This window comes from Fonsecaea pedrosoi, assembly GCF_000835455.1.
Source record: "Fonsecaea pedrosoi CBS 271.37 unplaced genomic scaffold supercont1.1, whole genome shotgun sequence".
In the NCBI taxonomy this organism is placed as follows: domain Eukaryota; kingdom Fungi; phylum Ascomycota; class Eurotiomycetes; order Chaetothyriales; family Herpotrichiellaceae; genus Fonsecaea; species Fonsecaea pedrosoi.
The window spans coordinates 1,423,319-1,440,230 of record NW_013550615.1 but is presented as its reverse complement, the minus strand read 5'-3'; the positions used below and the strand labels follow the sequence as shown (position 1 = coordinate 1,440,230).

Genomic DNA, 16,912 nt, shown 5'->3' with positions numbered 1-16,912 from the left:
GTCTGCTGTATGCTGTCTCTGCTAGCATTTTGTCTTCTCGGTGGCTACCCCCTTCCGGACAAGGCCGCGTTCTGCATCTTCCTCCTCTCCAGAGGAAGCAAAGTCCGAAAACACCAACTTTTCCAAGTCGGCAGATGTCAGGCCCGGATGCAGTCCCGCACGTCGGCGGAAGTATACGCGCTTGGCCCATTTCCAGGCCTCGCAGCCCAGGAAGAAGAGGACGGCTTCGACAAAGACGATGCCCCATTCCCAGGAGATGCCGGTGTGCTTGAAGACCTTGTGGTTGATGACCTGTAGTGGAAAAGGACGTTAGTGGTTGGCTCTGGTCCCTTGTGGGGGTGATTCCATATAATCCTTTTATTTCCGCGGGGCGGGGGGGGGGGGGGGGCGGTATATGGTTCAACGATTGGGATTTACTTACCGGGATGTAGATGGTGGGAAAGATGGTCACGAAGCCGGCCACGATGGCCCAGAAGAGAAACTGGTTGCGCCACACGTCGTACATCCACTGCGTAAAGTACCTCTTGCTGCCGGGCTGCATGCGGAAGAAGCTTCGGCGCATGTCGACCATTTCCCACGCGAGGAAGAGGGCGAACCAGGTGAGGCTGACAAAAGTCGTGGCGCGGGCCCGGAAGACTGTATCACACTGCGCCGAGTAGGACGTGTTGCAGTTGACGCCGAGATCTCCGTTTCCGAATCCGTACATGACCAAAACGAAGGACGATAGACAAAGCGCAGACATCCACAAGCCGTAGACGAGCATGTCGAAGCAGAGTTCCCAGGTGAAGACGCCCGCTTTCAGCGAAATCGGTGGCCTCTGAAGGATATCCGGCGCGGCGATCTCCAACCCAAGACCCATGTCAGGCATGCCAGACGTGATCATTATGACCCACATGATCTGGACTGGTGCTAGGGGAAACACAGAGAGACCCGAGTCGTCTTTGAATGCTAGGCCAATGAGCAGCGTGCAGGCTTGTGCAATATTCTCCGCCAAAAGGTGAAGGATGAATTTCTGGATATTGTCAAACATCCGGCGGCCCTCTTCCACAGCGTTGAGGATCGATGCAAAGTTGTCGTCCGTGAGAACAATGTCAGAAGCATCCTTGGCCACGTCCGAGCCTCCTTGCCCCATGGCAATTCCAACATCGGCGATTTTCAGCGAAGGGGAGTCATTGACTCCATCACCAGTCTTTTGGAAGTTAGCGGCACTCTTCCACAAGCAGGGACGGGAACAAAACTCACCATGGCCATAAAAGCGCCTCGTCGACGAAGGGCTTGGATCATCCGTACCTTTGTGTTGGGGGCACAGCGAGCGACAACCAAGGGTAAAGCTGGTAGCTCGTCCAGCTCTTCATCGCTGAGACGGTCGAACTCCTTTGCTGTCATGACCATGGTTTGCGAGGTGCGATGAGAGAATAGAGATTGGTCAGTGGGGAGAATGCCGACTTGTGCAGCGATGGCGCGAGCAGTGCCGGGATGATCGCCTGTCAACATGTGGACTTTCACTCCGGCGCGGTGGCAGCTCTTGACGGCATCCGCAGACTCTGGCCGAGGAGGGTCGTAGAGACCAATCAAGCCGCGGAAAGTGAGATCCCGTTCAATGTCCCCGCGGGGAGGTGGCCCTTCTCGACTGGCACGCCGACCGGAGCGGGGATTGTAAGGACGGCTTGCAAGGGCGAGGACCCGCAGACCTTGACTGGCCAGGACTTCCATGTTCTCTAGAATTGCTGCCTTCATTTCATCCGTCAGGTCGACGACGCCTGTCCCGTGCCAATCAATGCTAGTACAAGCATCAAGAACACGCTCGACTGCACCCTTGGTGTAAACCATTTGGTCCTTTGTCTCGAGGTCTTCAAACACAGTAGACATTCTTTTCACATCCGAGTCAAATGGATACTCGCTGACTTCTTTCACTGTAGCTTGCTTTGGGTCGAGGAATCTTTGCCTGTTGAACCCAAAGCGAGAGGCAAACACCTGAATTGCAATTTCTGTCGGATCACCAATGGCAACCCAGACTCCCTCGTTGTTGAGCTGAACGCGAGCAATGTTGCAAAGGGATGCCACAAGCAAGAAGTCCTTTAACGCGTCATTATTCTCCAATAGCTCGTCGGGTTTGGTTATGGGGCCATCTTCAGGTTGTACTTCACTTCGCGCAGCAGGGGCCGCTTCAGAGTAGGTTAATTCTCCTGTCGTTGGATTGAAAGGCTCGTTTGAGGTGCTGACTGTGTAGGTGCCACGAGCTGGGATCCAGCACTTTTTGGCAACCATTTTGCCCTGGGTGAGAGTTCCGGTCTTATCCGAGCAGATATCGGTGACAGCACCAAGGGCCTCCAATGACTTGAGGTTTCGAACGATGACATTGCGTTGAACCATTCTCTTCGTGGCTACGGCCATTGTAATTGTAAGGACAACAATCAGCGACGCCGGGATCATGGAAAGACCGGTAGCGACAGCGTAGATGATGACCTCGGAGCGGTCAGAGAATTCATTGGCGGCAAGGACAATAATGGCGCAGACAACCGCAATTCCGAAGAGCAGGATCGCCAGGCGGGAGAGTTTCTTCTGCAGTGGTGTTCCCACATTGACACCGAGAAAACGCCCGACAGCATCGGTAAAGGTTAACGTCCAGGACTCGACGTAGCGTAGGGGATTCACGGTGCCGTTCTCGCGATGCTTAACGTGGCGAATTTTGGAGTCTTTTTGACGGAGTGCCGTCGCGATTGACCCAATCTCCTGCGTCCCCGTATCAGAGATCCGTATTGAAGTGGGCAAGAAGAGCAGAGGTAAGAGTGACAACCCGAGGGAAAAGCACTTTCCCGAACCCTTCAGGATGCGAAGTCACTCACCGTGTACATGCCAGTCGCAAAGACTATTCCTCGGGCTCGACCCTTTGTGACTGTGGAAGAACTGAATGCTATATTCAGTCGATCCCCAGGGCCCGTCTCTTCATCAAAAATAGCCTCCTCATCCTTCGCAACAGGTAGAGATTCACCAGTGAGGAGTGCTTCGTCGGTCTCGAAGTTGATGGATTCAATTAGCCTGTGCGCTGTGAGTATCTTGAAGGGACTAAGGAGTTTCCACTGAAATCTTACCGGATGTCTGCTGGGACCGTGTCGCCGACTTTAAGCTCGACGAGGTCGCCGACAACGAGCTCTGCCGTGGGAATGGTCAAGTTGCTCCCATCACGGACCACAGTAGCGGTGGGTGAAGAGAGTGAGCGTAGCGAGTCCATGGTCTTCTCAGCCTGAAATTCCTGGAAGAAGCCGACCACAATGTTGAGAAGTATCACAGCAGTGACAACGCCTCCCTCGATCCAAGACTGAATTCCGAACGAAACTGCCATGGCCATTATCAAGACCAGCATCATCGCATTAGCAATTTGGCGCAGGAGGATCTTGAGTGGCTGTACGCCTGGGCCGTCATCCAACTCGTTGCGGCCATAGGTCTGCAATCTCTGAGACGCCTCTGTTGGTGTCAGTCCAATACCAACTGAGGTGTCCAGTTGCTGAACAAGATCATCTCGTCCAAGGGCGTGTGCTGGCTTGGTTAGGGGCTTGTTACTCTGGCCAAAAATATGATTGTCCATGATTTATTGTCTCTTCTTCGAGGTCGGGATAGTCGAGATTTCCAGCTGAACAGCAGCATGCGCCCTTGATATAGTCCCAAGAGCCGTGAGGGGACATGGGGTGACTGCAGCATCATCCTGGGACAACATTTTGACCCTAGCTGTGGGTCTCGCAGGTGCAATGTAGTACGCATATCGTAAGCTCAAAAACCGTCTTGTCTTTTTTAAAGTTCTCTGCGCCCTTGGCACCACTTTACCCTGTAAAGAGTTGTCTGTGTTTGATACTTGCGGTTGCTGTTTGGGAACAGAGACAGAAACGGAGTTCTGAAACAGCATGAGACGTCCGATTGATATTTCAGAGTCAGACATCTCTGTAAGGCGATGTTGCCTGTTAGAAAGCCACCTAGATGGCCATTAAAGGTGGCTAGGAATGAAGAGGGATGAAATGCTGAGGGAGGCATGTCTTGAGTGGCGTTCTAGGGGAGCAAAAGCCTGCCAAGCAAAATAGCGAGCTAGCGGGACCACGATACCGATTGAATGGAGCGGAATTAAGAGCCAAGCGTCTTGGCTGAAGAACTTCCACTCCGCCATGCCGTCCCAGGCGGAACCTTGTGGACCAGCAATATCTGCTGTTCCGTCTTGCCGGGCTTTAACGAAGTTCGCCGGCGAGCGAGAGACTCCCTGAGGTGATGATCCCACCAGACTAAGCGCGACTGACGTCAAATGTCGTGAGAAAATGTCAGCACTGTCGAGGTTGTCAATCAACACCCTTGGACGATGCCAACCAACCTGTTCTAGAGAAGAGCTCACTTGTGCCGTGTTTCCCGCATTGAGTCATCTTGTGTCCACGCAATCAATGATGATTAGACATTAGCATATCAGAACCAAGTAGCGCGTAAGGAAGGGATGTGTGAACAGTTATGAATAGAGATAACCATTTATTGGCATCTAGAAGCCCTACTGTGGAGGATGTCCCCTGCTTTTGTCCCGCCGAGACTTCTGTAAACCGCTCCCAGGTGTTGCCATAAACCAGCAGGGTAACCCCACGCCATATCTCGAAGTCCCTCGATTCCAGTGTTCATAATTAGGTCGTGCACCGCGTTGAGAGGATGGTCGAATTGACGCGAATCGTACTGGCTGTAGCCTCTCCGAAGGTGGGTTGGATGGGTGCAATGCCGGCTTGGCCCGTTCCATAAAATTGGCCTGGAACACCATAGCCTAGTTCCCGGAACCGGGCAGGGTTTTCAATGTCAAGTGGCCATGTGCATGTTTGGTTCGACTAGAGGCTTCCAACAATGATGCCCGTCTCTGCGCGATCTTCCCTTCTCGAACTTTTCCGATCGCGACGTAGTTAGGCTGAAGATTGGCGGTTCCTGGACGTCGTCTAAGGTCAAACTGGTGGTCATCTTGCGAGTTTGTCGCTCGGAATAGGAGGTTTCCGCCGGATAAACATCCTACATCTCCTCCATCTCCATCACGCCATGGGCAACTAGCCTGTCGCCCTTCCAGAGTCAATGGAAGCTCGTCGGCAAAAATTGTACCGAATCTGAGTATCTCCGCGTATCGAGCACCGAGGAGGATGGTACAGCTGCACAGGACGAAGAATAGGACGATGAAGAGTATAGTTGTGTCCCATGTCCTGAATGGGTCGTCGAGAAACCACGTCAACGTGTCTGGCGGAAGTTGTTGTTCTGCAGAAGTAGTAGAGTTGAACATGGTGTCTCTTCTGATAGCGAGATGGAATATCATGACGCTTTCTGGATGGCGCTGGATGATTGCCAGCAGCACAATTGCGATTGCTGGCAGAACCCTCAATTTGAAATGAGCATGTAACAGCTGCACTTATGCGAAGAACCACAGGTCTCCGGGGTGTGGCACAATGACTCAATTTTTTTTTATTTGAGACCGAGACCTCCAAAAGCTCTATCCAGCTCTTCCCCTTCACGGCTTGGAGACATTGCGGGTGCTGATATGACATGCCCAGGCTGCCCGTCCAGCAGATTCTGATCTCCCCCTGCCTTCGAGGACGCCTTTGTAGGCTCTAGTATCTTCTCCTCTCGATCCAACCAACCGGGCGCCACTCTGCGTTTCTCTGCCAGATCTCGATCCTTGATCTCTTGCTCCCATTCTTTGATGGCTCTGTCTGCACCTTCGAGGGTCTTTTTGAGGTGATCTTGGAGGGCATTACAAGAGTTTATGATATCATCTGGATGGGCAGAGTGCCCAGAGGAGGATGTGATATATTTGGGCTTTCCAGGGCCATTTTCAGCTATGATGGACGGGGGAAGCGACGTGGGTACAGATCGAAATGTGTAGGGCAGTGTCACAGCAGTCGGCAGCGACAGAAAGGGCGAGACAGTTAAGGGAACCTGCGCAAGCAGTGGATGTGGCTCTGTTCAAGTGGTTAGCTGTCTCGAAGTTGCTTGCTCTGGAAGGCCTATGCCGGGACACTTACTGTGAGTGTCAAACATGTCTGGTAGTTGTGAGATCGGTGGTTACATTTAGGCAGTGGGAAAATGACCTCCAAGCCCAACTGCGGGCCAGCTCGAGTGTGATTGGAGAATGAGTCTCACTTGTACCTAAAGGCCATCGAGGTATCTGGCGAGTCGGGACTTTGGTGATGACAAGTAGTAAACTAAAGTTCGCAGAGGCGTGAAGGTAATACGATGGCGAATGGAGGTGAAGCGCATGCCTCGCTACCACGTCGGACCCCATATCATCATAGGTGATGAAAGGCGTCTGATCTCTCCCACCTTGCCCCTCCATCAACAGAACCCGCTGTCCACCATTCAGATCATCCGTAGAGCGATGTGCTTTTAGTTCTCAGAGGTTCACCCAAATATCAATCCTGTGCAACTGAACGAATCCATCACCCAAGCATCTGTCTATTTGCAGGCGCAACCGCTTGGTGCAGTTGGACTGGGTGCGTTCTAGTTTCTTGGGGAATTTCAGCCCTGGCCTGAACTGGATCTGGACCCTAAAATCCAATCCTCCTGAAACAGGTCGCAAATCGGACTCGTACAGCTTCAGCCGCCCCCCATTTTCAACTGCTGCCCACTTTTATTTTTCAGCTCTTGCACCGTGTTTGCAGGCAACATCTCTCCTCACCGCATCCCAATCTTCTCTGCGACAGCTTCTGAGAAGTCCGCCTCGTCACTTGATCACCTGCCTCTTAGGTCACTTCGAAAACGCCGGTTCAACCACCTCCTGAGCACGAGGACGAGCAACAATTATTCCCTCCGGCGCTAACATTGCCCCTATCAACTTTGCTGACCATTTCCGTTGAAGAGGTCGCCGATATCTTTGTTTCCTCTCCGCAGACTCAGCGCTGGTATATTTCATCCCTCTCGAAGACCGTTCGCGCCCGGAGCGCACCTCACAATCACGATGGATGGCCCGTTACACAGAGCCGTGGTGGATAAGAAGCCCGTGCCAGAGATTGATTTCACATTGCATATCATGGAAGATGGCTCCCAGGTGAGCACTCAAGAACGAGTATGCAAGGGTAGGTTGTTGAGAGGTTTCGCGCGAAGGCCATTTCTGATGCAATGGCAGATGTCCAGGCTCCGGCCATGCAACCCCCCACGAACGAACAGTTTTGGTCTTCCAGCGACCGATCAAAGCCGAACTTGTCCTTCCTGAAGCAACACTTTTACCGAGAAGGTCGGTTGACTGAAGAGCAAGCCTTGTGGATCATAAGTGAGGGTACAAAACTCCTGAAGGCGGAACCAAATCTGCTGGAAATGGATGCTCCCATCACTGTGTGCGGCGATGTCCATGGACAATACTTTGATCTCATGAAGCTGTTTGAAGTAGGCGGGGATCCTGCTGAAACTAGATATCTCTTTCTGGGGGATTATGTCGACCGTGGGTACTTCAGCATTGAGGTACGGCCCCCGCGTTCTGCTCAGAAACCTCGTGTACTGACGGTCTATCCAGTGCGTGCTTTACTTGTGGTCTCTCAAGATTTGGTACCCAAATACCTTGTGGCTTCTTCGCGGAAATCATGAGTGCAGGCATTTGACCGACTACTTCACCTTCAAACTCGAATGCAAACACAAATACTCGGAAAAGGTCTACGACGCATGCATGGACTCCTTCTGTGCCTTGCCACTGGCTGCTGTCATGAACAAGCAATTTCTGTGTATACACGGTGGCCTAAGCCCAGAATTGCACACCCTGGAGGATATCAAGAGCGTAAGTCGTGATGAGACTCTGATTTGGCCCATGCTTGAGCTAATACTCCCAGATTGACCGATTCCGCGAGCCTCCCACTCATGGCCTCATGTGTGACATCCTCTGGGCCGATCCTCTGGAGGAATTCGGTCAAGAGAAGACCGGGGAATACTATGTGCACAACCACGTCAGGGGCTGCTCCTATTTCTTTTCCTATCCGGCCGCTTGCAACTTCCTTGAGAAAAATAACCTCCTCTCCATCATTCGTGCGCACGAGGCTCAGGATGCCGGCTATCGGATGTATCGCAAGACGCGAACAACTGGTTTCCCCAGTGTCATGACCATTTTCAGCGCGCCAAACTACCTTGATGTCTACAACAACAAAGCTGCAGTGCTCAAATACGAAAACAATGTTATGAACATCAGACAGTTTAACTGCACCCCTCATCCTTACTGGCTTCCGAACTTCATGGATGTCTTCACATGGTCTCTACCTTTCGTCGGTGAGAAGATCACAGACATGCTGATTGCCATCCTTAACACCTGCTCTAAGGAAGAATTGGAGGAAGATACACAGAGCTCGAGCATGGAACCCGAGACACCTCCATTTGGCGCCGATCCAGAATCCACAGAAGCCAAGCGGCGAGCCATCAAGAACAAGATCCTCGCCATTGGGCGACTTTCCAGGGTCTTCCAAGTCTTGCGTGAAGAATCTGAACGCGTCACTGAGCTGAAGACTCAATCCGGAGGTCGCCTGCCGGCAGGGACTTTGATGTTGGGTGCTGAGGGCATCAAGCAGGCGATCCACAACTTTGAGGACGCTCGTAAAGTTGATCTCCAAAACGAACGTCTCCCACCGTCGCCAGAGGAAATCGAGAAGCGCAGCGCCGAGGATAGGCGAGCTGCACTGGAGAGAGCAGCCACTGAAGCAGAGAACGACGCTAACCTGCAGGGCGTGGCAAGGAGAATCAGCTTGTAAGTCATTCACTCATTGCCATTCTATCAATGTTCTTTGGCTCACACAATACAGTGGATCGTCCAACCCACGTGGCCATCGTCGAAAGGAGTGAGAGTCTGAATATGACTAAAGTGAGAATCGTACACGATGCTCTTTTGATGATGATTGAACGAGTCCACGACTCCGGCCCAGTCTCTCAAGGTCAACGAGTGGCGAGGCATATTCTTGAGCAGTTACGAGGAGCAGAAAGCAGTTCGGCTACAGGGAGTGCTCGGTGCCTTGTGTGGAAAGGAATAAAAGGAAGCAGATGGTGTCGCAAGCGTGTCGCAAGCAACGGTTGGCTGGCAGAGCGTGACCGACGCCTCCGCTTTCCCGTATTAGGCATCCTTTGTGCTGTCGGTATGGATCAAGTGCCAATACTCTCTACTCGTCCTTGGGTAGTGCTTGTAGCCTACTCATGGAGCAGAAATAAAAGACCCATGCCCTTCCTGGATATTTTCTTTCCCTTCCTCTTGTTTCTTTGTAAGATTCATACTTGGTTCTCACTGTGGTGCTACTGAGACGGTGAAAAATCGGCGCTGCTGCGAATGCGAGGACATGATTGTAGGGATTCAATCGAACGGATTGAGGCTAGAAATGGGTTCTTAGGCTGGAAACGAAGACGGCGCCACCAGCGCCTGCAGGTGTTGATGAATACTCGGGATGGCCTGAACCGTGTGCCAGACCCTGTGAGCCTGACGAGGTTGAACCACTTTACGCGTGGACGCGGTGGTCAGCGATCGAAATGCGCCCAGTTGATTTCCCTCCGGGTCAACGGGCGCCACCATCGCCAGGATCGTCCCGCACCTTCTCCTGAGTCCTGAGCACCTGGTTGGCTCACTGGGATCACTAACGACACCTTTCGCTCACTTTACCACCAATCTCTTTCCCTCGTCCCGCCTTCTAGCCTACCATCGTCCCGATCGACGCGTGATTATGCCTCAGGCATCAAGATGTTCTCTTCGCTCCCTGATGCGCACAGCCTTGCACACAATTGAGCTTCATTGAACAGTGCTCTATCAGCGGACTTTGGGCGTTCATGGGATTAAAATTGGGGCTTATATGGCTAGCCGCTGAATCGGAGCAAAAACACCAGAACAGGTTCTTGCAGCTCGCTCGTACACGAACCACTCAACCGCTGATGGTCTGTACGAGACCAGAATCGCCATGCCACCTACACCAAAAGAGATCAGCGACAACATTGACCAGACCATTGACAGCCTGAATACACAATGGGATCTCAGACTTCCCAGGCTCCGTGGTGGGGAAGATCCTCCCGCCGATGAGTCGGAACGTCTGGCTGGCAAATGCTCGATGCTGATCAGATTCCTCTGTTTCAAGACAACAACCACGAAAAAAGCTCTGGACCTGTTCAAAGGGCGCGCACGGACAATTCACTCTCAATGGGTATTCAAGCCCTTACAAGAACCAGGCACTTTACCTGTGCTGCCCGTGGTCAAGAGTCTCGTTGCTCGCAAGGCCGGCCTGGTCCGTCTGAGCGATTCCCAGCGATGCGCACTTCTAGAACTTCTATACGCCATATTGAAAGGAGCAAAAAACGAAGCAGAAGATGACTGGGAGCTGGCAAAACTCTCGGATGCGTTCTCGACCGAGCCAGCTACTACTTCGAGCGCGGGGTTTGCGACCGCTCCGACAACCCCAGTCAAAGAAGCACCGTCATGGGGGCAAGACTACTTCTCAACCCCACCACGCGAGATCCAGCAGAAATCTGAGGCTCAGGAGACTGAGTTGGATGAGCCACACTTGAAACACCCTATCTCAATATCTTCAAAGCGCACAATTGCCTCTCCTAATGGTGTCAGTCCTATCCCTGAATTTCAGATTCCGTCTACTCACTTTCCGCCACAGCAAAACAAGCGACAGCAAACTCTCTCAGAGTTCCGACAATTCAGACATATCTCAGGGCCCCCTCTAGAAACCCGCACAGTCCGACCCCCTGACCCCATCAGCTTTGAGACTGCGGTTTCTCCTGCCGCGTCATCCGTTTTCTCGAGTGCCGATGAAGGGAACGGAGGCCGAATGTCGAATGACACATCCATGGTCAGCTCGCAGGCTGAAGAGTCACAAAACTTATTTCCAACTCAAGATTACAATGAGATATTCAATGATGACCAATTCTCCACTTCCTTCAGTGAATTGAGCAAGGCTGCCAGCCCGTTCGACCCAACCAGTCTCGAAGTCAATGGCCCCTTTAAAATACAAGCAATGCTACCGCCACATGTCCCGTTTTGGTATTGTTGGGAATTGCACCGACTTGCGCCCTTGTTTGGCCTGAAACCAATCGATCTATACCAGAAGATTGGAGAAACCAACAAGATATCTACCATGTCTGGGGAAGATTTCTGGGCTACAGTTAAGGAGCTTTGTCGTGCAAAGGCTGTGCAACCACTACCTCAGAAATCAAACCTACCTGGGTGGATTGCGCAAGAAGGCAACTACACGGATATAAGAACGAACAGGGTCGCCCATTTCACCGGCGCCTTACAATGGAATGAAGACGGTTCCCAGAGCCTACTTCAGCTTCGACTGAATGCCGTTCAGCTGGTGCAATCAAGCCGCTTCCATCGAAAATTTGGTGCTGACAGATTCCTTGCGCTTGACGGTCCCGCTTTTAGGATTCCGGACAAACTTCGAGCACTCAGCCCGAAGACAGCACCAGTGTATGACAAGGTCATTGATCTTCTGGCGTCAAATTCGCATTTCATTGCAGGACGCTATTGGAGAGTATGCTTCGTCGAAGAGTTGAAGTCTAAAGCACGGCGCAATAAGGCGTCATCGCGGCATTCAAGATTCATCCTCTTCGCAGAGACCGGGTTCGACATTGTCCCACGACCTCTCTTGAAACTCAATGTGCCGGACCTCAAGGCTGACGGTCAACACCGCACTATTATGCGACAACAAGTGATGCAGTGGCATATGCCCCTCGATGCCAACTCTGATTCGAAGGATCTTAAACTGTTCTCCAGATGGAGCATTGGATTCTCGAGGACGACTCCTACGGTAGAGCTGAAACGGCTTGAGTTTTTATACAAACATGACGAGCTTGGTGACATGCCTCTTGACGGTTCAGACAGCAAAGTGATGAATGATGGCTGCGCTTTAATGTCTTACCCACTCGCCAAAGCGATTTGGGCAGCGTACGGCGGCGAAGGCGAGCCACCTTCTGCTGTCCAAGGACGCATCTCAGGTGGTAAGGGTCTATGGTTAGTGGATTACCAAAACATGCACGCCGATGTCAGCGACAGAGGCTACTGGATAGAAGTATCCGATTCTCAATTGAAGGTCAAACCACATCCACGCGACCGCGATGATGCAGATTCGGACCCAACCTTGCGAACGTTTGAGGTGTTGAAATATGCCAGCGAATGCAAGCAAGCACATTTGAATATCCAACTCATCACCATCCTCGAAGACAGGGGGGTTCCACCCTCCATACTTCGAGACAAATTGCAGTCGGATGTTCAGTCGTTCTCGGCGTCTCTCACAAACGCTATGAAAAATCCGAAACAGCTTCGTCTCTGGATGCAAGAGCATGCACATACATGCCGCGTTACGGCTCGGAGCTACTTGGGCTCGTTCCCGTCCAAGAACAACGAGCAGATAAATGTCCTGTTGGAGTCTGGCTTTCATCCGCAAATGTGCAAGAAGCTCATCACCAATGCTTATCGTCTACTCAGCGATTACATGACCAATTATACGGACAAGATGCGGATTCAGATACCCCATTCTACGGCAGTCTTCTGTGCACCGGATCCATTAGGCGTGCTTGCACCTGGGGAAGTGTATCTGGGTTCTTCGAACCCCTTTATACATCCCGTCACCGAGATCAGAGAAACCACGCTCGAAGGTCTTGAACTCCTTGTTGCTCGAAATCCAGCACATCTGGCATCCGACATGCAAAAATGCACAGCTGTCTATAAACATGAGCTGCGTCACTACAAGAATGTTATTCTGTTCTCACAGAAAGGTGCTATCCCTCTCGCCTCACTGTTATCCGGCGGCGATTACGATGGTAAGTCTTGTAGGGTAGATTACATCTTCCCTCAACCCTGACATCCAAGTTCATCATGTACATTTTGGTGAGAAAAGGCTGACGTGTCTCCTTGTGGGCATATAGGAGATGTGGTGACATGTATCTGGGACCCAGAGATTGTTCGACATTTTCGCAACGCCGAGATGCCACAAATGCCGAGAGAGATTGAGTGTGGTATGGTTCAGCGCTCAGAACTATTATCAGTTATGTTCAATAAAGGACGCCCACTCGATGAAAATTTTCAGACCTATTTCCGCAAATGTATTGCTTTCAATGCGCAGCCCAACTTGCTAGGCTCGTGCTCGTCAGAACATGAAAAGTTAGTTTATGCCCTCAGTCAAACACGAGAAACCAACAAACTATCCCACCCTGGTGCCGTGAAACTGGGAGCGCTGGCAGGTTTCCTGGTCGATAGCACCAAGCAGGGTTGGGACCTTCCAGAGAAAGAGTGGCACAAAATCCGCATGAAATCGAGCGGCTCCAGCAGCTTACAAGAGCCTGCCTACAAAGCCGGAAGCTCGAGGAGGCGAGACGAGCTCTTGAACATAATTGACTACCTCAGGTTCGACGTTGCCGAGACCTTGAAAGAAAAGGCGCTACGAGAGTTCGCGAGGCTAAGAGACGCTGAAAAGGTACTCAACTACGATAGGGATCTAAGCCAACATTGGCTTTACTGGTCATCTCCGATAGAAAAGCATAGGACAGAGAAGAGACAAGCAGCTCGGTTTCGGGTTGGACAGCACACTTCTGATGCTACGACAGGATTATCGGCCCGACAGATCAAAGGGCCAGATGCTGTAGACTTGGAGATGCTTACTGACTTGTTGGAGGGTGAGCAAGGTCTTCTTGAACAAATCAAGGAGGTGGACGCGATATGGGCGAGGCTGAACCTCCAGATTGAACCGACTCCCGACGAAGCTAGAGACTGGGAGAAGTATCGCCTGGCGATTGAAACGGTGCATGAGAAGTTCCGAGCCATCCAACCGAAGCGAATGGATCATGAGCTTGGTCGTCGCTGGAAGGCGGAACAGGACCGACCATTATCCGACTGGGCTCTCCTCAAAGCATCGTGTCTCCATAAAACGGTCTGCTCAAGAGGAATTTCCCCAGAATGGGTGTGGTATGTCGCCGGACGAGAGTTCTGTTACTTGAAGGCACTGCGACACGCAGGTGGTATCAGAATCGTTGTTTCGGAGATTCATGACTTTTACAAGGTGGACACAAAGTATGCTAGAGCCTTGTTGGAAGGCTCACTTGACGATCGAGGTGACGAGGAGAATGCCGTTGATGAAGAGAACTTGATGGATGACGATGTCGGATTGGAAATGGAATGACGATTGGATGACACGATGGCTACGAGTGTTGGACATTTGGCGAGACGGCGATATCCCTGGATTGCATTCTATTCTATGATACCCCCTGTTGGTTCTCGTTTGGGTTAGAAACATGAAGGGAAGGGCAGGGAAAGGTAGGACACACAAATTCCTCGACCGAAACCTGGTGTCATCAAGGGTCCCTGCGCTCCAAAAACCCCCGTTTCTTTTTCTATTTCTTTGTTCCGACCCCCTCAACTCCTCCTACAGGAATTTATCCAGCCACCTGCTCTCCATTTCGACCACATTCATCCCACCCTTGCCTATCATTCTATGCGAGCATTCTTGTAAATGGCAGCTATGAATTTTTCACGGGTTCCCTTGGGCGTCGCGCCAAAGGACTTGAAGATGGCCACTATCTTCTTCTCCAAGCTAATGGCAAAGCAACATGTTCTCTTATCAGAAGCATACTATCATGGCCAGCCAGAGCAACAGGGGCACGACAGCATACAGAGTCATCAGCGTCTGTATCAACTTGACTCTCGCCTATAGCATACTATGCACGGCGGTGTTCCTACGAGCGAAAGGAGCTGTCTGCTCTACCACATCTTCAGGTGTAAATCTGTCGATTGCTTTTGTGAGTCGTGAGCAGACAGCTCAATTCAAGTCATACTTTGTGTTGAGGAAAGGTCTTAACTGTGATTCTAGTCCTTACCTACGATTATCATCATGGCGATCCGATGTTACCTCATGTTCCGACAGAGAAGCAAGGTTTTGCAGACCATATCACCCTCGACGGCATCACCAAGGCTGGAAGCGCTCTGTACTACGTGTGTCCAAGTCCTGGTGTTTCTCTGGATGATCCTGGGCTGTCTCAATCTTCTTGTCGCACTCCGAGCACCCACGTGTCTAAGAGGGCCGTTGGAGGAATGGCAGAATGATTTGAAAGAGCACAACTGGAGATTTGGTCTCTCCTGCCGGCTGCACCGCGCTCTGGTGGCTTTGTCTATCCTGATGGCGTAAGTCAGCCCTCAGTGTATTCTCAGAATCTCTTTTCTGGGACAAATTCGCTGACACTTCTATAATCTATTAGCATATTCATGGCCTACCTCTCCTTCTTGGATCAGCAACACCTATCTCACCGTAAAGCGGGTGTCTGGAACTGTTACTGTGCTTGTCTGCCTCGCAATGCTCCCCAGGCACATGCTCCGGCTCTTTCCATCTCAAGCAGCCGTTCTGGTTTCTCGGTCGAGAAGAACGACCATCTCTTCCTCATCCCCGAACGCCGCTCAAGCAGGTTGGAGCACGAACAATGGCTACAGCGTCGCAACAGCCTGTCGTCTCAAAAGGCCATCTATCCACACAAATACTACTACTACGACCACCGGCACAAGTATCAACCTTATGCCTTGTCACAGGGCAGCCGTTATTCGAGCACCCTGCGCTCGGTCTCCGAGGGACAAAGCTTGGACTTGCATGATCGCAATTCGTCCCTCTGCTCCTCGCAGTCTTCTCGCTCGGCCAGTACAAGGCGTCCGACTCATCCATCCCCGATGCGCCCGCGCAGCCGAGCAAATAGCAATCCAGAAAGGGGTGACCTGCGCCGGGATCCTGCGACGATATCTGCGACCAGCGATAGTGGTGTACCCGAGGTCCCACCTCTACCAATCGCTCCGGCTCCGACCTGGTCTCCAGCCTTGCAGCATGCGCCGTTGAGCGCGGATCCTACTATTCGAGCTTTGAGCACCGGTTCGGGTTTGGCACCATCGCTGTTGCATTCAAAGTCATCTCCAGACTTGCGAGGCGTCCAGCCCGAAAATGTCCACACTGCATCTACATTGGCCATGGCCCCCAAAACGAAAGGTGAAGCCGTCCACCCTTCGTCAACAACACCATGTGCATCGACGAAGCGTGCAATGAAGACCAGCACGGAAGCAATATCACCAAGAAAACCGGCGACACCAATGCCCACTGTGCCACCACCAGCTCCTCCCAGTCACCGACCAGTACTGGCGATAACAGCACCTGCCATTCCTGCTCGCGCACCGGGTCACTCAACAACAACTCCGAGGGCGAGGCCACAGTCCAGGGTAGGCACCAAGACGGCGACTCGTTCAAGGTCCGCCTCAACATCGGCGACCACCTCGCGGTCGAACCTCCGCCGACCAAGCCCCATCCGTCACCGGCACTATCACCATCCCCACCCTCATCATTACCACCAACAACCCGCCACCCACGGGCTGTCGGCCACTCAGAACCAACTGCCCCTGCAGCACTACCAGCACCAACGCGTCTGGCGGCGCGAGAACAGCACGACCCCCTCGAGCATCTACTCGGCGAGCAGTTACGGCACTGAGCGGACCGTGTCTGTCGTGACGAGGGGAAGTACCAGCACCAGGACGCCCACCGCCGCGGCCGCGGGGTACGGGGTCACACCGAGTTCGCACCTGAGACCTGGCGTGGTCGCCGCGTGCAGGTAGGAATGTCAACACGTGTACTGTTCTTTGAATCATTGAAAAGGGAGAGACGTGTGGGGGACGCGAGGGCGCAAGGGAGTGAGGGAGGGAGGGTGGCGAAAGGAGTAACAGCAAGGGGCAAAGTGAGGGCCAGCCAGGAGAGGCTTGTGCCATTCGGGACAGAAAAGAAGACAGTGTACCACCAGACGGACGCTCAATGGTATGATGTTTGTCAGACCCTGGCGGTCCTTATCGTCACCGACCCATCCCACTCCATCCTATCTTTATCCCATCCCATCCCATTAATATCTACCTACATCCTAGGCAATCTTTTTTTTTCTTCTCTTCATT

At 52.2% G+C, this 16,912-nt stretch overlaps 5 protein-coding genes across 5 annotated transcripts; 3 read left to right on the top strand and 2 right to left on the bottom strand.

The window, feature by feature from the left end:
- Positions 1 to 21: 21 nt before the first annotated feature.
- Z517_00514 (potassium/sodium efflux P-type ATPase, fungal-type) lies at positions 22 to 3,586 on the bottom strand (the record flags this gene model as incomplete). The annotated part of the gene is made up of 5 exons (XM_013433479.1): positions 22 to 291; positions 422 to 1,189; positions 1,243 to 2,733; positions 2,847 to 3,039; positions 3,093 to 3,586. 5 exons carry the CDS (start codon positions 3,584 to 3,586, stop codon positions 22 to 24), a joined length of 3,216 nt encoding a protein of 1,071 aa, XP_013288933.1.
- A 1,874-nt stretch (positions 3,587 to 5,460) lies between these two features.
- On the bottom strand, positions 5,461 to 6,036 carry Z517_00513 (uncharacterized protein; the record flags this gene model as incomplete). Its single annotated transcript, XM_013433478.1, has 2 exons — positions 5,461 to 5,957; positions 6,021 to 6,036. 2 exons carry the CDS (start codon positions 6,034 to 6,036, stop codon positions 5,461 to 5,463), a joined length of 513 nt encoding a protein of 170 aa, XP_013288932.1.
- Positions 6,037 to 6,952: 916 nt separating this feature from the next.
- On the top strand, positions 6,953 to 8,720 carry Z517_00512 (serine/threonine-protein phosphatase 2B catalytic subunit; the record flags this gene model as incomplete). The annotated part of the gene is made up of 4 exons (XM_013433477.1): positions 6,953 to 7,070; positions 7,121 to 7,452; positions 7,505 to 7,762; positions 7,815 to 8,720. 4 exons carry the CDS (start codon positions 6,953 to 6,955, stop codon positions 8,718 to 8,720), a joined length of 1,614 nt encoding a protein of 537 aa, XP_013288931.1.
- A 1,185-nt stretch (positions 8,721 to 9,905) lies between these two features.
- Z517_00511 (uncharacterized protein) lies at positions 9,906 to 14,126 on the top strand (the record flags this gene model as incomplete). Its single annotated transcript, XM_013433476.1, has 2 exons — positions 9,906 to 12,771; positions 12,877 to 14,126. The coding sequence occupies 2 exons, from the start codon at positions 9,906 to 9,908 to the stop codon at positions 14,124 to 14,126; spliced, it is 4,116 nt and encodes a 1,371-aa protein (XP_013288930.1).
- A 708-nt stretch (positions 14,127 to 14,834) lies between these two features.
- Positions 14,835 to 16,585, top strand: Z517_00510 (uncharacterized protein; the record flags this gene model as incomplete). The annotated part of the gene is made up of 2 exons (XM_013433475.1): positions 14,835 to 15,124; positions 15,199 to 16,585. The coding sequence occupies 2 exons, from the start codon at positions 14,835 to 14,837 to the stop codon at positions 16,583 to 16,585; spliced, it is 1,677 nt and encodes a 558-aa protein (XP_013288929.1).
- Positions 16,586 to 16,912: the final 327 nt, after the last annotated feature.